The sequence below is a fragment of the Hylobates moloch genome, unplaced genomic scaffold (genome assembly GCF_009828535.3).
Source record: "Hylobates moloch isolate HMO894 unplaced genomic scaffold, HMol_V3 SCAFFOLD_8, whole genome shotgun sequence".
NCBI lineage: Eukaryota > Metazoa > Chordata > Mammalia > Primates > Hylobatidae > Hylobates > Hylobates moloch.
Window position 1 is genome coordinate 111,608,428 of NW_026652283.1, and position 24,003 is coordinate 111,632,430.

Consider the following 24,003-nt stretch of genomic DNA (forward strand, 5'->3'; position numbering starts at 1 on the left):
CTATTAGGCAAACTGTACTACACCTGCTGGGTAGAATACTAAGTACCCTTCAAAATATGTAATTATGAAGACTGGACAATATAACCTGTCATTATACCATGGAAAAAGTAATATAAAAAAGTAAAAAAGCAGGATGAAAAATTACATATAAATTTTTTTAAACAAAAGCTAAGAAACTTTATTAAAGTGCTTTCACAAAAGCAATTGCTGGTTACAGGGTAAGCACTGGTGATTTTTCTTCTTTTTTCTGTCTCATGTATTTTCAGGAATAGTTTACATAATTATTTATACTAGAAATAAATTTTAAAACTTTAAAAAATAATACCCATAGAAGTATATCCAGTGAACCAAAATGACTCATTTAAATAAAACACTTTGCAACTACTGTTTTCTACATATACTGACATAATTTGTAATACTGAAGAATAAAACAGGCATGCAATAGAAGTGATGCCATATTTAAAAGTACTAAAAGCAATTGTTTTGAAACGTAAATTGGAAGGGAAAATTAAGATATTTAAGTCAAAATTATTACTTATCATTTTTATCTTAAAAGAGTATGTGAGCTATACTGTCTATCAATAGAATAATGAAGTAAAAGTAAAGTAAGATAAATGTATTAAGAATATATCTGGGCCAAGGTCAGCGTTATCACAAGGTCAGGAATTCGAGACCAGCCTGGCCAACATAATGAAATCCTATCTCTACTAAAAATACAAAAACTAGCCAGGCATGGTGGCACATGCCTGTAGTCCTAGTTACTCGAGAGGCTGAGGCAGAAGAAGCAATTGAACCCGTGAGGCACAGGTTGCAGTGTGCTGAGATCACACCACTGCACTCCAGCCTGGGCAAGAGCAAGACTCTATCTCAAAAAATATATATATATCTGGAGAAAGAATATTTTACATTCTATTTTCCTATTACAATAAATTCTGCCTAAAATGCAGAGCTTGTTCCAAAGACCTATTTCTGGCTAATGACTTTGAACACGACTAAAATAAGTTTCTAAAACAATTTTAAAACTATACGCTCTAATTAGTTTGGGAAAAACAGAGGTTTTTTCAGTATTTTTTAAAAGAAAATTTACTAAAGTCTAATCTATTAGGTTGGTAAAATAAACAATTTCATCCACTGCTATACTGTGATTGCCATAGGGGATAGAATACTTTATAACTTAATAATGATGACACCAAACGTGTTTAAAAGGCATGGTATTAGTATGCCTTTAAAAAGTAAAACTATTAGTATGAAGCTAAAGAAATAATTGCATATGGATGAATTCTTAACATATTAACATTCACAACATTTCCCAAAAATACTAAGTATCTCCCTCATAGGAGTAATGGCATGTTATTTCTCTCTTCTTTATGTCAACCTCTCTAATCACCTAATGTCACCATTAAAAATACAGGATCTCTGCCTTCTAAATTTTATTCTGTAAACACATTAACTAGTACTTACAAGTACAGAAAGTATTGCAGTAACAGTCGGGCGCAGTGGCTCACGCCTGTAATCCCAGCACTTTGGGAGGCCAAGGCGGGCGGGATCATGAGGTCAGGAGATCGAGACCATCCTGGCTAACATAGTGAAACCCCGTCTCTACTAAAAATACAAAAAGTTAGCCAGGCGTGGTGGCGGGTGCCTGTAGTCCCAGCTACTCGGGAGGCTGACGCAGGAGAATGGTGTGAACTGGGGAGGCGGAGCTTGCAGTGAGCTGAGATAGCACCACCGCACTCCGGCCTGGGCGGAAGAGCGAGACTTTATCTCAAAAAAAAAAAAAAAAAAAAAAAAAAGTATTCCAATAAAGAAAAGACTAAGAATGTACAGAATACCAATTCAAGCAAAATTTCTGGGCAGGATCAATAGAAGTTGGTGACTATAATCCCCCCTTATCTGCAGTTTTGTGTTGCAGGATTATAGTTCCCCATAGTCAACCATGGTCAGGAAACAGGTGAGTAAAGTATGTTATTTTGAGCGACAGAGACCACATGCTTGTAACTTTTATTACAGTATACTGTTGTGACTATCCTATCTTATTAGTTGTTGTTAATCTCTTACTGTGCCAAATTTATAAATTAAACTTTATCACAGTTATATACGTACAGGAAATAACATACACATAGAGTTTGGTACTACCCAGTTTCAAGCATGCACTGGCGGTCTCTGGAAGGTATCCTACACAGAAAACAGCAGACTACTGTATTACAACGCGGGCAATAAGGAAGTAGAAGAATTAAAGGATAAACCCTAGGTTGCTAGAAACTGGGTATGTGACACACAGTTAAACTGATTAGAAAAGAAACAAGTTTTCTTTGTTGAGAAAGGATGATAATGAGTTCAAGTTTTAGAAATGCTGAGTTTGAGGTGCCCATAGTATACCCGATTAAACTGTCCAGTTGACAAATAGTGATCTATCTCTCAAGAGAGAAATCTGGGCTGGAGAGTCATCCACTCAAAAAGTGGGACAAAGGACTCAGGGAGACGATAAAGAGTAAGAGAAGACCAGATCTTAAATACACTGGTATTAAACAAAGAGGCAGAGGAAAAGGACACACTAATATACTAATAAGGTACAGAAAGATAGTAGGGAAACCAGGAGAGCCTGCCAAAAGGGGAACAGTGTATCAAGGAGAATGTGATAAGAAACCAAACAGTTACCTTGCCACATATGAGAAGTACTGAGAAGTATCCTTCTGGATTTAGCAACAAGGTTACTGCTGACTTTGGAGAGAAATTTCAGCAGGAGTGGTGACGGTCAATTCCATAATTGGAATGTATAATTGGACGGAAGGGGGAAAAATAAAGGAAGTCATTAGCTAATATTTTTAAGGAATCAGCCTATGATAAGAAGCAAGCACAGACCATCATAAAGAAAGTTTTATTAAAATATAAGTATCTTGAGTATGTTTACAATTTGTTGGTAAGGAGGGAGATACTGGTCGGGTGCGGTGGCTCACGCCTGTAATCCCAGCACTTTGAGGGCTGAGGCGGGTAGGTCACCTGAGGTCAGGAGTTTGAGACCAGCCTGTCCAAAACTGCGAAACCCTGTTTCCACTAAAAATACAAAAATTAGCCAGGTATGGTGGCACATGCCTGTAATCCCAGCTACTCAAGAGGCTGAGGCAGGAGAATCGCTTGAACCCGGGAGGCAGAGGTAACAGCGAGCTGAGATCATGCCATTGCACTCAGCCTGGGCAACAAGAGAGAAACTTCGTCTCACTACAAAAAAAAAAAAAAACACAAAAAAGACGGAGATACTAAAAATGCAGAAGAGAAAGGAGACAAGCAACTAGCACGTGGGCTCTGAGAAAGCGGGGGCCATTGGGATCCAGAGCAAAAGACAAATGATTAGCAGTAGACAGGAAGAAGAACACCTCTTTAATTGAAAAAAACAAGAAAGGATGGAATTGGTTGGAGGCTAGTTAGCAGATGTGGTGGTACGAAACCAAGGGTGTTCCTAAGTGTCGTGAAGTAGGAAGGACTGTACATTAAATGTGAGGGTGAGAAACCAGTGTCTGACAGATCGTAGAAAAGTAGGGAATGGAGAATGACTGTGAGCAGCACTACGGACTTAAGGAAATGAGAGACTGATATAACACGTACTACAAATATTTTTTTTCCAGCAGTGCTCATAACCCTCAATATAAACATTCCACTGAATCCAAGGCTGAAATTTTGCCATGCAAGTTTAACAGAAAGACAGTAAGATAAGAAAGTTGAAGCTGTAAGAAAACAATTGGTAGAAGTGATTGATGACGGTACTATGGGCAGCTGAATGGGGATAAAAATGAAATTCTTCTACTTTAAACATGCACCTACTCATGCTATGCCTTATTAAACAAAGTTGAAACTGTTACTTTCAAGTTTCATTTAGCTATTTTTGACAGCCTTAGTGGTTTTTTTTTTTTACAAAGACACAAAAATGAAAATATACTATGGCAATTTTAAGCTACTTTCAATGACTAATTTTTTGTTGTTTTTTGTTTGTTTTTGTTCTTTTTAAGAAATCCTGTTAGGCTGGGCACGGTGGCTCACGCCTGTAATCCCAGCGCTTTGGGAAGCCGAGGCGAGAGGATCACAAGGTCAAAAGTTGAAGACTAGCCTGACCAACATGGTGAAACCCCGTCTATATTAAAAATACAAAAATTAGTCGGACATGGTGGCACAGTCTGTAATCCCAGCTACTGGGAGGCTGAGGTAGGAGAATCACTTGAACCTGGGAGGCAGAGGTTGCAGTGAGCCAAGATTGCGCTGCTGCACTCCAGTCTGCATACCAGAGCAAGACTCCAACGCCAAAGAAAAGCATATCCCGTTGCAGGATTCTTACTATAGAGGCGTATTACGGTAGAATATCACAGTATTAATTACCATGAAAATACCTATGACTACAGTTTACCTTTGAAATAAGAATATAAGGTATAGAAGAAATTCAAAGTAATCAAGTAATCAGGCCAGGTGCAGTGGCTCATGCCTGTGATCCCACCACTTTGGGAAGCTGAGGCGGGCAGATCACTTGATTCACCTGGTCAACATGGCGAAACTCTGTCTCTACTAAAAATGCAAATATTAGCCACATGTGGTGGGGCATGCCTGTAATCCCAGCTGTTTGGTAGGCTGAGTAAAGAGAATCAATTGCTTGAACTCGGGAGGAGAGGGTTGCAGTGAGCCAAGACAGCGCCACTGCACTCCAGCCTGGACAACAGCAAGACTCTGTCTCCAAAAAAAAAAAAAAAAACCACAAAGTAATCAGTAAAGAAAATAATTTTTTCTCAAACGGCATTAAATTACTCATAATCACCTCTGAAAATATCCAAGATATTCTTGTACTTTTCCTGATAGTAACTGGCACATGGTTTCAGTTTCTACTTCATTCCCTGCTTTCATGACCTAAACACTTGCAATGACTTTTCTAGGACTCTGGCCTCAATTCCAATAACCATCTCATCTTCTCTATTCCAATACTAAACTGGTAATTTGTTCAAGATCCTGAACTTCTGAAGCTCCTCTTTCTGATAATAAGTTTTTGCATTCTACTTCTGTCACTTTATTCCTGCTGAAACTGCTATTAGCCTTCCTGAATACTACCAGCCCCCTGATCGTTTCTCTCTCCCTAAATCCATCAATCCCTTGATTCTTTACTCAAACCCAAACCCAAGTAAGTCATTGCAAAAATGCCTTGCTAGCTAGCATCCTTCACTTCCTCACCTACTTGCCTACTGTGTCAACTCAATTCTGGCTAAACTCCACTATCTGTTTTCTCTGCTTTTATTCTCAAGCTGTCAATAAGTGGGGAAATCATCATAAAATGGCATTGACTGTGATCACTATTAAGGTATACTACACTCTATATACACATACTTTTAAAATGTAAGTTTACTCCACGAGGAAAGGCACCCTGTCTCTTTTGCACACTGTTGTATCTCTAGTACTTTAGTCATTACACAGCATGTTGTAGGGCACTCAAATCTGTAAAAATGAAAGTACTGCTATGTATCTTTGGTTGTCTTCTTAGTTGTGTACTGTGAATCTCACAGCCTTACTAGTTTCTCCAAGTCTCAAATCCACTTTCCTCCTTCAGAAAAAAATGGCCAAATCTATTGAAAAAACCCAGGTCTTCCAATTTAAGTTAACTCAATTACCCTATATTTTTATTCATCTTATCCATCATCTTCCCCAATGTGCTAAAAGGAAAATTTTATAACTAATTTTGTATTTATTGTTTATTTTACTAAAGCCCACCATACAGCAATCACTCTAGTATTAACAACTCTAATACACACGCTCGCATGTGACCTTTCCCTTGAGTTCCATTTTTCTTGCCATTTTGTCTTCCACTTCAAAAAAAAAAAACCCCACTGAGGATTATAATTAAGATATACATCAACTACTTGTATTTTTCATGACAGTCTCATTTCACATCCTCATAGGAGAGCTATAAAATAAAAATCTGTCTGCTTTTGTAGAAAGCAAGAATATATATTGATTTTTACAAAAGTTTTTTTTTTTTTTTTTTTTTTTGAGACAGAGTCTCACTCTGTTGCCCAGGCTGGGGTGCAGTGGCACAATCTCGGCTCAGTGCAACCTCCAGCTCCCAGGTTCACGCCATTCTCCTGCCTCTGCCTCCGGAGTAGCTGGGGCTACAGGTGCCCGCCACCACGCCTGGCTAATCTTTTTCGTATTTTTAGTAGAGATGGAGCTCACCACGTTAGCCAGGATGGTCTCGATCTCCTGACCTCGTCATCCACCCACCTCGGCCTCTCAAAGTGCTGGGATTACAGGCGTGAGCCACTGTGCCCAGCCAATTTCTATAAAACTTTCTTTTTTTTTTTTTTTTTTTTTTTTGTTGAGACGGAGTCTCGCTCTGTTGCCCAGGCTGGAATGCAGTGGCTCAATCTCGGCTCACTGCAAGCTCCGCCTCCCGGGTTCACGCCATTCTCCTGCCTCAGCCTCTCCGAGTAGCTGGGACTACAGGCGCCCGCCACCACGCCCGGTTAATTTTTTGTATTTTTTAGCAGAGACGGGGTTTCACCGTGGTCTCGATCTGCTGACCTCGTGATCCGCCCGCCTCAGCCTCCCAAAGTACTGGGATTACAAGCGTGAGCCACCGTGCCCAGCCTCTATAAAACTTTCAAAATGAACTTTCTTAAAATTTTAAGAGCAGAATTAAATTTAGATTATTTATTTCTGAGGTTTTTTCTGAAGAGCAATTATTTCTTAAAAGCTTTTAACAAACTTCTAATTATCTTTTAGCCATTTTTCCAAACTGCCCTTTGCAAACAATTATTGAACTTCTCCTAGCGAACTTTCATTCTACAACACTGACTTTATTCTGCTGGACAGAGAATATCATTATGTCACTTGCATGTGACAATGCACTATGCGCTAAAAGTAATGTTTAAAATAACTTTATACCAGGAAAGGGAGATCGAAGCACAAAAAATAATAATTTTAGACAACTAAACTTCGGTCAAGGTATAACAAGTTCAAAAAGTAGAGTTCATGAACAGCCAATTAACAGGAATGTTGTAGAAGAGAACTTGAGATTAAATGCATTTGGGAAGAGAGGCTATCCACTTATAGGACAAATTCAAACAGGTTGAAAAAATTCTGTGAAGACAAATAAATTTCAGACGGTACTGCATAAACCATTCTAGTACTTAATATTTAGGAATGACACCTTTCCTAACAAAGATATAAGGGCAGGCCAAAGCAGCAGGCCGAAAAGCAGAGCAAACAGGGCGGTGGACCCAGAAAGTTTGTTTACTAAGCAGACAGGGTCCTCAGTCATGCACTGTAATTGTGATAGCAGTGTCCACCATAAAGTCTTCTCCAACTCTAATACACAGAATACAGATAATGTCAAATTACCTGTTTAGAAACTAGTTTTTGCAGCTCAGAAACTGCTCCTTTCCCGCTCCACACTTCAAAGCTGTTTCCTGCTTAGGATTAAAGATATACATCACTTAAGTGAATTACTTACACTATGAAATACACAATAACAAATACTACGGTTTTGGTCTAAAATATGTCTAGAAAGATCAAAAGAAGGGGAAAAATATAACTTACCCATATTTTAAATTTAAGTTACCTCAATTCTTTTGGAAAATACTGATATGCATAAACGCTTAAATCCTCCAAACTTGTGAAATCCTACCAAACAGCAAAGTGATATCTACTTCCGAACAGTATAACAAAGATAGTTAGCCCTAACTATCCTTTAATAGTCTATGACAAAGTTTACTCCTCTGATTGATCGAGCTTCCTGTTACTCAAACTATTTAACAACCTGGTATATCAGATGATTTAAAAAACGTTTGCTCATATAAAAGCTACTGTACTTCATAATAAAATAACCTCGTCACTACATAAATACCAGGCTTATCTTCAATTCAAAAACTCTGTGTTACATTGGTGTTCAGTGGCCCTCACCAGGAAGGTGCTAGGGAAAGAAAGGAGCAGGTGCACCCGAAGCTCCGCAACACCCCAAACACCCACTCCGGTAACCAGAGAACACCAGCAGGCGGAGTCTGGAAAGCGGTTATGGGGCGGGGGTGGTAGGGGCGCCCAGAAAGCCCGCTTCTTTCAGCGCCCAAACACGAACCGTCACCCGTAAGACACACGATACAGACCTCAACTCGGTCAAAAAAAATAAATAAATAAACCAGGCGAGTTCCTGGAGAGTAGGCTGAGGGATGCAAAATTGGCGCGCCCAGCTTCCCCGGCGGGGCCTAACCCCCAAACGCCAGTTTCTGCAAACCAAGCAACGTTTCCCCCAGTCCCACTGGGCATTTAGTCTTTCCCGGTTCTAGGCCCAATTCTAACTACATCTGCAGGAAGGGAGAAAGAAGGGGCAATAATTACTCCATTAACATTCCCAGGAACGCCTCCCCCGGCCGGTCGGCTCCCACAGCACCAGAGACGGCGGAAGTCCTGCAGCTCACAGCCCGACTGCAACTCCTCTGAGTCGCGTCGCTCCTCATCTGCCCTTCTGCACCCCAAACTCTGACACCGAGAGCTCCACAGAATAAAATCGGAGGGAACGCGGAGAAGAACTATGGCCACCAAGGCCTGTTTCTCTGAGAACTCGACCCAGTGCCCCTGGCACCCAAACCAGAGTCCCCCCTCCGCTTCCTCCGCCCGCAAGGGGCATTCCCGGAGCCACTGGGACGCAGGACAGCCTCCCCGGCAGGGCCAGCAAGAGGGGCGAGGAGGCAAGGGGGTCCTGCAATCACCAACGCGTCCCGAGGTGCTCACCCGGGGATCCCGGACGTCAGTCCTGAGGGAGGGGGCGGACTGACCGCCTAGGGCACGGAAAATCCGGGGCAGAAAGACCCGGGAGCCTACCAAGGAGGCCTGCGCCCGTGGGCAGACCCAACAGGGCCAAGTGTCCCGGAGCCGTTACTCTCCCGCCCCTGGGGCGCGCCGCCCTCAGATGCCAAGGGCTGGGGACGCGCAGGCATTACCTCTACAAGGAGCAGCCTCTCCTGTCAAAGGCCGAGCGGCAGTCAGCCCCCACGACCCGCCACCGGCAGCGGTCAGCCCTCGGAGACCGCAGCAGGGAGGCCCACACGTTTCCTGGCTGCCTTGGCCCCAATGGCCGCCTTTTCGACCTCAGCTACGCAGCGCCAACCGCCGCAGCCACCGCCATCTTAGGATCTCATTGTGGTGGGAGAAGAGGGGCGGGGGGACTGCAGAGGGGGCAACGCGCGGCGGGACATGCGCCGTCTCCTCGGCAACGGCCGCGCGCGGCGGAGAACTCGCCCGGGCGGGAGCCGCAGTGCGATCTACACGCTAGACTGGAGTCATGTGACCCACCGGAGTCTGTGGTGTCGCTTCTGGCTCTTTAAGCCGAAAATAGATTACACGAACGAATCCGCCCCCCACCCGCCCAGGAACTATGTATCCCAGAATGCCAACTAGACCTCGCGTTCTAAACGGCTGCCGACCACAGATTGAGGACTACAAATCCCAGCATGCTGTGCGCTTCCGGCGCTTATCGCGGGACGTGGGGCCCTAGGCCTATGCGGAAGTGCATTGATCTCTGAGCCTGTGGAGAAAGAGCGGAGGCGCTGTGCGGTTTTCCGTGGGGGTGTCAGCTCCGGCCCGTGGCGGAAGAAGGAGCCAAGACCGGAATCGATTTTTTGCCCCTTCCTCACCTACGTCCCGGTCACGAAGAGGTGGAAACAAAAGGACGCTTACCATGTAGTCCAACCTCCTGAGTTTACATATGAGGGGATTGTTCCACGGAAGTTAAACAGTTTACCAAACGTCATATGTATCTACTGAGTGGGAGAATCATAAATATTGTTGATAGTTAACGCCACTTTTGGTTAATGTGCTTTTTCCTTAAAAGAGCCAGATGACTTTAATCCAAACTTAATTTCAGTAAATTTTCTCTGAATTATCTTTTTATTTATACTCTCCTGTTACAGCTCTATTAAGATTAGTAAATTGGCAGGTCCTCCCTTTAAAAAACAAAAATCAATAAAGTCACAAGGCCTTCAATGTGCCTGACTGGAAAGTTAAAACACTTTTCAGTTTTAGTTGAGTGCAAGGGCATTCTTCTAGTTTTACGCAGTTTATAATTATGGAATAACTTTTTAAGCAAAGTAAAGGTAAAAAGAAGAATTGCATTCTGGGTTTCAACAGCAAAAACAAATTGTTCCCAAAATAGTAGGTCTGCATCTCAGTACGCAATTCAGATAAAGCTCTTCTATCCCACTGCAATTTGTCACGGTAGGTTCAGTCGTGAGTGCATTGATGGTTTGTCAGAAACTTTTTCCTCATAGTCTGTGTGTGTATCGCTAAGTACTGAGGTAGCAAAAATAGAGTCCCTGCTCTTGAAGAGCTCATATTTTAGTGAAGGATGGGGAAGTGGAGTGTGATGTAAATAAAGTTTGTGTTGTAATAAAAAGTGCTGTGGGAGCTCAGAACACAGCAGCTAAACGCTCAGGTGTTTATTGTGGTCCAGAATGCCCTATCCTAATTCCACCGCTCCAAGATCCTGGACAAGCGACGTGCCTTTCTGAGCCTTAATTGCCCCATCTATGAAATGAGGGGGAAGGAATAATACTTCCTATCTTGAAGGGATTTTTAAAAAAATGTTCTCAGAGTTTGTTTTATGCCAGGCACACTGTAAAGCACTTTGGCTGTTGTGATTTTCTTAATCCTCACAGTTACCCTGAAGAGGCTGGTTCTGAATCTGACCCGTTTTAGCAATGAAAGGTTGTATAAATCAAACTTCTAGCAGCTACAAGTGGTAGAGCCTAGATTTAAACAGAGGTCTACCCGATTCCTTAAAGATTTTTTTAATTAAATAAAATGCGTATAAAAACACTAGTATATGTTGAGGCCCAAAATATTAGCTATCATCATTATTTTGTTTTATACGTATGTATTATTATTAAACGTATTTAGAAGCTGTTATCATTAAAACAATTCTAATAAATTCAAAAGCATGAAATTATAATACCTACTAGTCATGTTTTCTGAATTTATGAAGCTCCAGAATATCAATAGTATTGTTTATTAGGAGGTAGGGGGAATTTGAGAAATATTTACATTGAAATGTAGAAGCTGTTACCATTAAAACAATTCTAATAAATTCAAAAGCATGAAATTGTAATATCTACTAGTCATTATGTTTTCTGAATTTATGGAGCCCCAGAATGTCAATACTATTGTTTGTTAGGAGATAAGAGGAATTTGAGAAATATTTACATTGTAAAGGGGTTCTCAAACTCAAATAAGAGCATTACTGATTTTTGGAGGGGAAGAAGGAAAGAAAAAAACAAGAAGCGATAAAATTATACCTGGCTTTGAGAAATTTAACATCTGTTTTTAGAAACAAACTTTATCAAAATGAATCGATTTAGCGTTAATAATCTGTCACCATGCCAAACAAATGATGTAGACACTGATTGCTTTGGTATTTAGATTTTTAAAATAGGGATGTTTTGTCTCAGAGATAACGATAGCTCTAGGATTTATAGGTAGGATGAAATTAGGGGCAGCTGTCTGTGGAAATGTAGATAGGAAACAGAAGAATGGCCTCTAAGAGATAAACATTGAAACTGCATTTCAGTTTTCCATATTGAAGAGAACAACCTAACACGTGTATTAAATATGCAGGGAGTGGAAGTTCCAAATTGCAGAATGATGTTCAAGGAAGTGGGATATACCAAGAACACAGATCACACATCCAAAGTAAGCAATGGACAACAAACAGACTGGCTGAAGTAGAAGATTTATATATGGTAAGTGATGGGGAGGTGGGAGAAGGCAAGGTTTATTACCAGGTTGGGTCCAAACTATAGAAAGTCAACTACTTATCTAAAGAATTTGGACCTTGTTCTTCAGGTAGTGTGACACCAATTTGAGACTTTGGAAGAGGTCAATGCTGTAATGAAATGGTTATTTGAAGACTTCAATCTAGTGGCAATGTTTTCTAAAGAGTAGGAAGAGAAGACAAGGAGAACAGGTGCCAATCTCTCATGAAGTAATGAAGGCTTGGCCCAAGATAGTAGCAGGATGACTAAAGTAAGGGATTTAAATTTTCATTAACATAAACTAAATCGGTTGTTATATGTGAAAATACTATTTCTGTTTCTTGATATTTGGTAGGACACTAACCAGGTCGTACTTATAAGATAACACAGCCGGGCACAGTGGCTCATGCCTGTAATTCCAGCACTTTGGGAGGCCAAGGCGGGCGGATCACGAGGTCAGGAGTTCGAGACCAGCCTCACCAACATAGTGAAACCCCGTCTCTACTAAAAATACGAAATTTAGCCAGGCATGGTGGCATGTAACTGTAATTCCAGCTACTCAGGAGGCTGAGGCAGGAGAATTGCTTGAACCTAGGAGGTGGAGGTTGCAGTGAGCCCAGGTCACGCCATTGCATTCCAGTCTGAGCGAGACTCTGTCTCAAAAAAAAAAAAAACAACACTTGGCGCTATATTGTTTATCTCTTTAATGTATTCTGTGTGCTTCTTATCCAGAGATGGATTGTAAGCATGTCTGTAACAGAAACCCAGCCTTTTGTACTTTTTATTCTTTAAAAAACAAGTTTTCTGCAATACCTAGTTTTAACCTGCAGATGGTGTTAGAACTTCAAGGAAAAATCTTCAGGGACAAATACACTACTTTATAACTGGATGTTATTTGTTTTTATTATGTGATTTTTTCATGCACCCAAAAGAATATATAACATACATGTAAACTCTATAGTACAATACTGACAACCGGGCACATTATACACCTGTAATCTCAGCTACTTGGGAGGCTGAAGCTGGAAGATCACTTGAGGCCAGGAGCTCCAGACCAGCCTGAGGAACTTAAGGAGACCGTTTCTACAGACAGACAGACAGACAGACAGACAGACAGTACAATAATGAGCGAAACACTAAAAAACCCACAACCTAACCTTGAAAATAGAATTTAATCAAAACGTGTCCAGGCACAGTGGCTCATGCCTGTAATCCCAGCACTTTGGGAGCCCGAGGCAGTAGGATTATTTGAGGTCAGGAGTTTGAGACAAGGCAACATGGTGAAACCCCACCACTACTACAACTATAAAAATTAGCCAGATGTGGTGCTACGAGGCTGTAATCCTAGGGAGGTTGAGGCAGGACAATATCACTTCAGCCTGGGAGACAGAGGTTGCAGTGAACCAAGATTTTGCCACTGCACTCCAGCCTGTTGACAGAGCAAGACGCCATGTCAAAAAAAAAAAAAAAAAAAGAACTTAAGGTGTTTAAGGACTACTCCCTGCCACATTTTCTTCAAATTCTTTCTTCTTCTTTGCAGACATAAATACTATCCGGAATTCAATGTTATCGTTCCTTCATTTTATTCATGTAACTATGGATACCCTTAAATATTATGTTTTATTTTGCTTGTTTTCAAGCTTTATATAAATTATATCATACTGAATATATTTTTGCTTGACTTGCATTTTTCATTCAACATTGTATTTCTGTGATTCATCCATTTTAGTGGATATAAACCCCAAATTTATTAAGAGCAGAATGTAAAATTAATTTTTGAATATTTCTTAAAAATATAACTGGGCTTTCTGGGTAAATTAATGGAAGAAGAGTTTGGTCATGCCAAACAAAAGACTAATTGGAGACCTCTGACCTAATTCTTACACCTTTTGGTTAAATTTTAGCACTGTTAACTTCTCTACCTTTTAATCTAGCCCAGAGTTTCTTAAACTTCGTAGTATTGACAGTTTGGGCTGGGTGATTCTTGTTGTGGGGCGGTTCTGTGCATTCCAGGAAGTTTAGCAACATCCCTGACCTCTACCCACTGTATACCTAGAGCAAACCCCTGCCCATTGTGGAAACCAAAAATGTCTCCTGATATTGATTGCCAAGCATCCTCGGGAGTTTGGTGGGGGAGATTTTTCTTCCATAACTCTTTTGCTCAAAAACTTAAAAGTTCATGTGTATAATCTAATCAACCAGCCATTATATAATTATGTCAACAAATTCTATCAAATCCACATGCATAAGTAATGTTTCAAGGCTCTTTTTACCTTGCTTTGTTTTCCCTAGATGTAATTACCAGAACATCTCTCATTACTGCCTAGTTTGGATTCTTTATTATTAGATTTGAAAATACCTAATTACTGCTGTCGACATACAATATTAACGTTTGTAACAGTCCGAACTGCCCCTTCCTTCATAATCAATTTATGTTCTTTTCTTTCAAAAATCGCTCGTTTAATAAATGTAACCCTTGTGATTCTGACAATTTCATCTATAGTTGCATTTCATCAGTTTTCACATGGCTTTACTTCTACAGAGTTGTGATTACTACATGAGTCTTCCTGTATTTTTCTTGTGTGTATGTTTTTACACCGTCTTTTCTGTTCACTGAAAATCTGGTCAAGGCTGCAATCATGTAGTAAAATCTTGAGCAAATTGCTTCCTTCCCAAGACACACCAAGTTGGAGAGGTTTAAACAAAAAGATATGCGTAACAATTTTTAAAAACTACAAGGAAAATAATCTATATCTTTTTCCTTGTTGCCCACCAACGTTATACCAAAACAGTTAAACCAGAACTATGTAACTAGATATTTGTTGGTAATTAAGTAGAAAAATTGGATGATTAGGTGAGGGAGTTGCAAAAATATGGAAATATGGGCTGATACAGATTTTGTGTCCTAATTCATAGGAAAAATGTTAGAAAGGCATGAAAATTAAACCTCAGCTTTCACTTTAAAAACGCCGTTAAAACAAAATGATATGAAATAAGGACTTACAATTGTCAAAGTTATAAGGAATAATCTGGAGTGATATTATAAAAGATGGTTTCTGCCTCAAAAGAGTTTTTATTCACAGAAATAAAGAGAGCTGCAGGTGACAGCTACATTTGTAATATGTATCCATACGGACTAGCAGAGGAGTATGTGGCATGATTCGGGTTGCAATGATTCACGTTAAATTCAGGGCGTTATGTAGGAAAGCTACAGCTGTATATATTACAATTTTTTTTTTTTTTTTGAGATGGAGTCTCGCTCTGTCGCCCATGCTGGAGTGCGGTGGTGCGATTTCAGCTCACTACAACCTCCGCCTCCCAGGTTCAAGCCATTCTCCTGCCTCAGCCTCCCAAGTAGCTGGGACTACAGGTGCCTGCCACCACGCCCAGCTAATTTTTTGTATTTTTAGCAGAGATGGAGTTTCACCGTGTTAGCCAGGATGCTCTCGATCTCCTGACCTTGTGATCCACCCACCTTGGCCTTATAATTTTTTGTTTTACCATAAAAAGTCTTCTACATTGCATTCCTCCTTCCATGAGAAAGATCCCAAAGTCAGGAGAGAACTAGCAAAACATGTGAATTCAGATTAACCAGGTAAGAGAAAATGCCCTCTCTTTACCAGAAGAACTAAATAATCTCCAGGGCTAAAACCAAGGAAGTTGGATGGCAGGCCGGTCTATCCAAGACTCTCCCCTATCTAGATAAGGAAACAAGTAAAACCCTGACAGTTGGTGAAACACACTGGTATAGAGGAGAGGTTTGTGGGTCCAAACAGGGGCTTGGATGTGGGCCAAGGTGGTCGAGGGCTGGCCCACGGTGTGCCTGTTTAAGGATTAACAATATATGCTTTAGAATAGTGCTTTATTAATATAGTCATGAATCATAAGAATAGCTTGTGCTTAGTCCAACAACATAAGAATCAGGTGGTGAGCTTGCCTGACTGGCCACAGAGTGGAACAAACCACCGCAGCAAGTGTGCAGAGCCTCTAAGCAAGAAAGCTTGCTTATTGCTCAACCTCCCACTTGAGTCCCTGAACAAAGGTCTCGTGGGAAGAGAAGCGACCCCTGCTCCATTCCCCAGGAGGGAACAGCAGGAGGCTGCTTGTAAAAGAGGAGAAATCCTCTGAGGATAAGGAGGAAGTCTTCTATCTCCAGCTCGTTCCCAGAGGCAGAGAGCTCTGCTGCTCTGCTGATGGTGCTTGGAGTGGACTGCTCCTTTGATGCAGAGGCCTGTGGTCTGACGGGCTGTCTGCTTTCACGTCCTGTTCTGTTCTGTTAACTGCTTAGTTGGACTCTGATGATTATCTGTAAGTTAAACATAGAGTATTAGCTTACATAGTGAAACAGTAAATAATATTAACTTGCTGATGACGCACGCTACCCCCTCTGCCACCTCTCCCCATGGTCACTCTATGATCACCCAACCATCTGCCCACCATCAGCCTATAGGATCAAAGGAATTGTACTCAGTAAATATCAGTGGAATCCAGAGTTCAGGGCCTTCACAGTTTCCGTTTTGCGATGGACCCCTGGACCTACTTTTTTAACTCTTGAACTTTGTGTCTTTGTCTTTATTTCTTTTCTCATTCCCTCGTCTCCACCGGGAAGGGGAGAACCCACATGTGGTGTAGTGGGCTGGTTCCCCTACATCTTTGGCGCCCAGCGTGGGCTCCTTGTACCCAGGTGAAGTTATGCCTGAGTGTGGTCATTGCGGAGACCAGTCTGTCGAGGGACTCCCGAGAACGTGTGGTCAGCCTTGCGGTAAGCTTGTGTGCTCAGAGTATTCCAGGGACACCATGGGACAATCGGAAAGTAAGCACTCTGCTTACTTAAACTTTACCAAACTCCTCTTAAAGAGGGGGAAAATAAAGGCTAGCACAGAAAACTTGATTACTCTGTTTCAAACAGTAGAGCGGTATTGCCCTTGGTTTCCTGAACAAGGTACCATGGATTTAAAAGATTGGGAGCAGGTTGGAATTGCCTTAAAACAAGTTCATAAGGAAGGAAAACTTATTCTTCTAACGGTCTGGTCAGACTGGGCTATGGTTAAAGCAGCGTTGGAACAGTTTCAAACGGAAAATGTAGTTTATCCTCCAGCAGAAAGAATTCCAGCAGAGGAAGGCGGTGCTGCCGCCAATATAAATATAAAGGAAGCTGAAGGAGAAGAGGATAGTGAAGAAGATTTTGAGGAAAGTATAGACAAACCTGGAGATGACTTAATTTCTTTTGAGGAGCATGTGGGACCTCCAGCTGCTCCTAAAATAAAGAGAGAAGCTATTTATGCTAATATGTTTAAAACAAAGAAGAGTCTTGAGGAATCTTCGGCTCCTCATTGGGATCATCCAGAGTGGCCGCCTCCAATAAGGCAATGTAACCTGGAGCCTTGGAGGTTCGAATCTCAAATTTGCCCTGTTTCACGAATGGATAAATTAGGGGCTCAGGAATCAAGAACACATTTTTGCAGCACCAGTACAGCATAGGGCTGCACTGCCACCTAATGTCAATGAATCACCATTTCAAATGGTTATTCAGCAGGCTAGGTTAGTTGGAGATCCCGATGCCTGGCAGTTTCCAGTAGTTTTGCAACCCCCACAGCAGCAGGGTGGTGCCCATCAGGTGGTATGGGAACCATTTTCTTTTAAGCTGCTTAAAGATCTCAAAGCAGCTGTTGGTCAGTATGGTCCCAATTCGCCTTTTGTCCGGTCACTATTACACTCATGACTCAGGACAAGCGATTGGCTCCGGACGATTGGGAGATTTTAGCAAAAGCTACTCTTTCGCCCTCCCAATTTCTTCAGTTTAAAACTTGGTAGACCAATGAGGCTCAAAATCAAGATCGAAAAAACCGTGCTGCTAATCCCGTTGATGCCATTTCACTTGAACAACTGTTGGGAGTTGGGGGCCAGTGAGGAACTGTACAACAGAAACTAGTGCTTCAGGATGATGCCATTGAGCAAATTTGCAATTGTTGCTTGAGGGCATGGGAAAAAATTCAGGACCCAGGAACTTCTTATCCCTCTTTTAATTCTATCAGACAAGACTCAAAAGAACCGTATCCTGATTTTATTGCTCGTCTTCAAGATGCAGCTCAGAAGGCTCTCACTGATGAAAGTGCCAGGAAGGTGATTATAGAATTGTTGGCCCATGAAGACGCCAACCCTGAGTGTCAATCAGCTATTCGCCCTTTGAAAGGAAAGATTCCGGTGGGAGTCGATGTAATCAATGAGTATATCAGGGCATGTGATAGATTAGTGGAATCATGCATAAGGCTATGATAATGGCTCAAACCATGGCAGGATTAAAGGTGGGAGGTCCAGTGAAAAACTTTTCAGGCAATTGTTATAACTGTGGGCAGTCTGGACATACAAAAAAGGAATGTAAGAACAAATCAAACAAACAATCCAGATCTAATCAAACAAAGGAGCCACCTGGCTTATGTCCCAGGTGCCAGAAGGGTAAACATTGGGCTAAACAGTGTCACTCCAAATTTGATGAAAATGGCCAACCCTTGCAGGCGCAATCGGGAAACGGGAAGAGGGGCCAGCCACAGGCCCCGCTCCAAACTGGGGCATTCCCTCTCCGGCAGTTTGTCCCTCAGTCGGCACCAGTGCCTTTAATCCCTCAAGTAACACAAATACCTTTAGCCCAACCACCACCGTAACACAATTGGTGCCAGCTACAAAAGGGGGCGCCGCTTTAGATTTATGTTGCGCCAGAGCTGTGTCTCTGCTTCCAGGGGAACCACCTCAAAAGGTGCCCACTGGAGTATTTGGCCCTTTACCTGAGGTAACAGTTGGACTTGTTTTAGGGAGATTTAGTCTAAATTTAAAAGGATTTCAAATTCATACTGGAGTGATAGATTCAGATTTTGTGGGAGAAATTCAATTGCTTATTAGTTCTAGTATTCCTTGGAGTGCAAGCCTGGCAGATAGAATTGCTCAATTGTTGTTATTACCGTATTACCTAATTGTTGTTATTGTTGATAAGTAGGAGAAAGTACAGTAAAAAGAGAAGGTGGTTTCGGCAGCACTGATAGCAAAGGAAAAGCAACTTATTGGGTAAATCAAGTTTCCGAAAATAGACCTGTGTGCACAATAACGATTCAGGGAAAACACTTTGAAGGACTTGTCGATACAGGCGCTGATATTTCTATCACAGCCCTGGATCAGTGGCCAAAAACATGGCCCAAACAGAGAGCTTCTGTGGGTTTAATTGGAATAGGCATGGCATCTGAAGTTTATCAGAGTGTTACAATTTTACACTGTTTAGTACCAGATGGACAGGAAGTCACCATCCAACCTATAATTACTGCCATTCCCATTAATTTGTGAGGAAAAGATTTCTTACAACAATGGGGTACAGAAATCACCATTCCCTCTATGATTTACAGTTCAGAGAGTCAAAGCATGATGACTAAAATGGGGTATACTCCTGGAAAAACATTAGGAAAGAATGCGGTTGGAATAACTCAGCCGATTGAAGCCTCAGTTAAATTTGACCGAAAAGGAATTGGGTACTCTTTTTAGGGGCAGCCACTGTTGAGCCTCCAAAGCCCATCGCATTGAAATGGAAAACTCAAAAACCTGTGTGGGTTGATCAGTGGCCGCTTCCTCAGCAAAAACTGGAGGCATTACATTGACTAGCAAAAGAGCAATTAGACAAAGGACATATTGAACCTTCTTTCTCACCGTGGAATTCCCCAGTTTTTGTAATTAAGAAAAAATCCGGTAGATGGCGCATGTTGACCAACCTACGAGCGGTTATTGCAGTCATTCAACCCATAGGGGCTCTCCAACCAGGGTTGCCATCCCTGACCATGATTCCAAGAGAATGGCCGATGGTAATAATTGATTTGGGCAGGGCGCGGTGGCTCACGCCTATAATCCCAGCATTTTGGGAGGCCGAGGCGGGAGGATCACGAGGTCAGGAGATCGAGACCATCCTGGCTAACACGGGGAAACCCCGTCTCTACTAAAAATACAAAAAATTAGCCGGGCATGGTAGTGGGTGCCTGTAGTCCAGCTACTCCGGAGGCTGAGGCAGGAGAATGGCGTGAACCCGGGAGGCAGAGCTTGCAGTGAGCCGAGACTGCACCACAGCACTCCAGCCTGGGCGACAGAGAAAGACTCCATCTCAAAAAAAAAAAAAAAATCTGATTCGAAAGATGGTTTTTTCACCATTCCTTTGGATCCCAGGACTTTGAAAAATTTGCATTTACAATATCTGCTATAAATAGTAAGGAACCAGCTACTAGGTATCAGTGGAAAGTTTTACCCCAAGGAATGTTAAATAGTCCTACAATTTGTCAAACTTTCGTTGGGAAGGTCCTTCAGCCTGTCCTGGATCAGTTTCCTGATTGTTGATATTATTCATTATGTTGATGACATTTCATGTGCTGCTACAAGTAGGGATAGACTTATCAAATGTTTTTCTATGTTACAAGAGATGGTGGGGCTTACAGTTCTCGCTATAGCGCCAAATAAAATTCAAACTATTACACCGTATCATTACCTAGGAATGAAGGTGGAGGAGAGAACAGCTAAGGCTCAAAAGGTAGAAATTGGTAAGGAGTCCTTAAAAACGTTAAATGATTTTCAAAAATTATTAGGAGACGTTAGTTGGATAAGGCCCACCTTAGGAATCACCACTTATGCGACATCTAACTTGTTTGCTTTGCTGAGAGGGGATGCAAATTTACATAGCAAAAGAACTCTGATGCCTGCAACAGCTTCAGCTGTTAAGAATAATTGAGGAAAAAATTCAAAGTGCTCAAGTCAGTAGAATAGATCCTGGTGTTCCATTACAGCTCTTGGTGTTCCTACTCTCCATTCTCTTACAGGAGTGATTATTCAAGATGCTGACTTGGTTGAATGGTCTTTTTTACCCCACAGTACAACTAGGACTTTTTCAATTTACTTAGATCAAATAGCTATTCTTACAGGCCAAGCCCAATTAAGAAGAGTTAGATTCACTGGTACTGATCCAGATAAAATTGCAGCTCCTTTAAACAAAGCACAGGTTCAACAAGCCTTTATAAATTCATCAGAATGGCAGTCTAATTTAGCTGGGTTTTTTGGCCATATAATCATTACCCTAAAACTAAAATTTTTCAGTTCCTAAAATTGGCTACCTGGATTTTACCTAAAATAACCAGTTCTATCCTCTTGGAGGGGGCTGTAACTGTCTTTACTGATGGCTCTCACAATGGAAAAGCAGCTTATACAGGACCAGAAGAAAAGGTTATTCAAACCCAGTTTCATTCTGCACAAAGAGCTAAGCTACAAGCAGTTGTATTTGTATTAGAAGATTTTGATCAACCTGTTTATATTGTCTCTGACTCTGCCTGTGTAGTTCAGGGGACAACAATGGTAACAGTTTTAATAAAATATATTTCTGATGATCAGCTAAATTTTTTGTTTAGTTCACTTCAACAAGCAGTTAGACTTTGAAATTTTCCTTTTTATATTTCACATATTTGAGCTCACACAAATTTACCAGGACCTTTAACCCAATTAAATAATCAAGCAGATTTATTAGTGACACCTGTTTTAACAGAGGCTCAAGAATTCCATTCATTAACTCATGTAAATGCTGCTGGATCAAAAAATAAATATTCATTTACCTGGAAACAAGCTAAAAATATAGTGCAACATTGTCCACAATGCCAGGTGCTACAGCTACCTACTCAAGAACTTGGAGTTAATCCTAGGGGGCTTAAACCAAATGCTGTTTTGCAAATGGATGTGACTCATATCCCATCATTGGGAAAATTTTCTCTTGCGCATGTTACTGTTGATACTTTCTCTCGGTTTCTCTGGGCTACATGCCAAACTGGAGAAAGTACAGCTCATGTAAAACGACATTTATTGTCTTGTTTTGCAGTCATGAGTGTGCCACAGAAAATGAAAACGAACAATGGACAAGGATATTGCAGTAAAACTTTTGAAAGTTTTGTTCAACAATGGAAATTTGTACACACTACAGGAATACCCTATAATTCCGAAGGTCAGGCCATAGTAGAAAGGGCCAATCAGACTCTTAAGACACAATTAGAAACACAAAAGAAAGGGGAAAGTAGTAAGGAGTATACCAAGCCCCATAGGCAGCTACGATTAGCCCTTTTGACTCTAAATTTTTTGAACATTTCCAGAGATCAGGTCTCCACAGCAGCCGAACACTTTTCTGGACAGAAAGTTAATTTACACGAAGGAAAAACGGTCTGGTGGAAGGACACCAGAACTAAAACTTGGGAATTGGGAAAAATTATCACCTGGGGGAGGGCTTGTGCTTGTGTTTCACCAAGAGACAATCAAACACCCATTTAGATACCCAACAGACATTTGAAATTCTACAATGAACCCTACAACGACCGGACAGAAGAAAGGGAAGAATCCAAAGAGGAAGACTGGTCCCTCCGATCTGTCCTTTCGGGAGCTGAGAAAGATGGCGAAGCTGAGCATCTCAGAGAAACAACAGAAAACGGAGAAGACTCGCCAGGCTACACCACCAACAGAACAGATAAAAAAGCTGACTCAAATGGCAGAGAACAGCCTAAAGGAGAAACAACTGGAAATTACCCCGGGTAATATGATCTTGGCTGCCTTGATGGTAATTACCGCGGCGATAAGTCTCCCTGCTGTCTGGGCTGAACAAAATTTTACATACTGGCTTCTGTTCCATTTCCTCCTTTAATTAGGCCAGTTACTTGGACGGATTCCCCTATTGAAGTTTACACAAATGATAGTATTTTGATGCCTGGGCCGATTGATGATCGCTGTCCTGCACAGCCTGAGAGGGAGGGTATGTTGATGACTGTAACAGTCCGGTATGAATACCCTCCAATTTGTTGAGGAATTGCACCTGGGTGTTTACCATTGCAAATACAAAGATGGATAATCTGTGTACCTCCCCATAATCGTACCCGACCCAGTTATCACGTAGTGAGTGGAATGTCTTTCCAACCTATCATGACTGTAAAAACTTATGGGGATGGTTATTTTCGGTCAAATTTAAAAGTCAAAAATTACAAACCTAAAGGACTGGCTTGTCCTAAAAGAAATCCAAAATGGTCAGAAAAACTAGAGATTCTTACTTGGGAGGACTGTGTAGCAGATGGTGCAGTAGTTTTGCAAAATGATTCTTATGGAACAATTATAGCTTGGACCCCCAAAGGATCCTTTGCTAGAAATTACACCAGACAAAATGCTGGGTGTGCTGAGGATTCCTTCATGATAGATTATAGAGAAAGTCCCAATAATCCCCCCACTTTAGTTAGAAGATGGGAATCGCTATATCCATTGAAATGGGAAGATAAAGGTAGTGCTCCTCCCTGACCAAAGATAATTAGTCCACTCATGGGTCCGGAGCATCCAGAATTGTGGAAGTTGCTTATGGCGAACTCCAGAATGACGGTGTGGAAAGGGGAAGCATCATGGGGAACAAGAAGTAATAAGCTACTGTTTACCATGCTTTTTCAGTCTCATCAGTCTATTTGTCTTCAAAGTTGTGTTAAACCTCCTTACATGTTAGTTGTTGGAAAACTTATCATTTTACCTGACTCTCATACCATTACTTGTGACAATTGCCATCTGTTTACTTGTATTGATTCTACTTTTGATATGAGGAATAGCATTTTGCTGGTCCGAGCACGAGAGGGCGTTTGGATTTCAGTTACTCTTAACGGGCCTTGGGAGGCTTCTCCCTCTATTCATGTAATAACTGGAGTTTTAAAAGGCATTCTTAATCGTACAATAAGATTTATTTTTACTTTAATTGCTGTGATTATGGGCCTGATTGCTGTCACCGCCACCGCGGCTGTGGCAGGTGTTGCCTTGCATTCTTCCATTCAAACTGCTCATTCTGTTAGTGCCTGGCAGAAGAATTCCACTGGATTATGGAATTCTCAGGCAAAAATTGATCAGAAATTGGCCAATCAAATTAATGATTTGAGGCAAACAGTCACCTGGATAAGAGATCGTTTTATGAATTTAGAGCGTCATATGCAAATGCAATGTGACTGGAATACATCTGCTTTTTGTATTACTCCTTATAATGTTACTGAACATCAGTGGGAAAAGGTCCAATGCCACTTACAAGGAAGAAAAGATAATCTAATCCTGGATATAACTAAATTAAAAGAAGAGATTTTTGCAGCATAGCAGGCTCACTTAAATTTGTTGCCTGGAGCGGAAGTGCTTGCTGGAGCCGCAGATGGGCTCTCGGAGCTCAATTCTA

The 24,003-nt window shown here is 41.5% G+C and overlaps 2 protein-coding genes across 29 annotated transcripts in view; one reads left to right on the plus strand and one right to left on the minus strand.

The window, feature by feature from the left end:
• PCM1 (pericentriolar material 1) overlaps positions 1 to 9,308 on the minus strand; it is a 105,017-nt gene extending 95,709 nt beyond the window's left edge. For 6 of the 28 annotated variants that reach the window (XM_032162380.2, XM_032162373.2, XM_032162381.2 and 3 more), the window contains exons 1-2: positions 8,964 to 9,298; positions 7,369 to 7,436 (exon numbers count right to left, since the gene is read on the minus strand). The gene's annotated coding sequence lies outside the window, so the exon portion shown is untranslated. Of the gene's footprint in view, positions 1 to 7,368; positions 7,440 to 8,963 lie in introns of all 28 variants that reach the window. The other 22 variants (XM_032162372.2, XM_058443326.1, XM_032162376.2 and 19 more) reach the window with 12 other exon arrangements.
• Positions 9,309 to 19,297: 9,989 nt separating this feature from the next.
• On the plus strand, positions 19,298 to 23,927 carry LOC116472374 (endogenous retrovirus group K member 7 Pol protein; the record flags this gene model as incomplete). The annotated part of the gene is given in 9 exon segments (XM_058442815.1): positions 19,298 to 19,623; positions 19,929 to 19,954; positions 19,957 to 20,129; positions 20,131 to 20,511; positions 20,513 to 20,585; positions 20,588 to 20,845; positions 20,848 to 22,351; positions 22,466 to 22,594; positions 23,273 to 23,927. Coding segments are annotated over 9 exon segments (3,525 nt in total), but the record flags the coding sequence as incomplete, so codon positions are not given.
• Between the last annotated feature and the right edge of the window lie 76 nt (positions 23,928 to 24,003).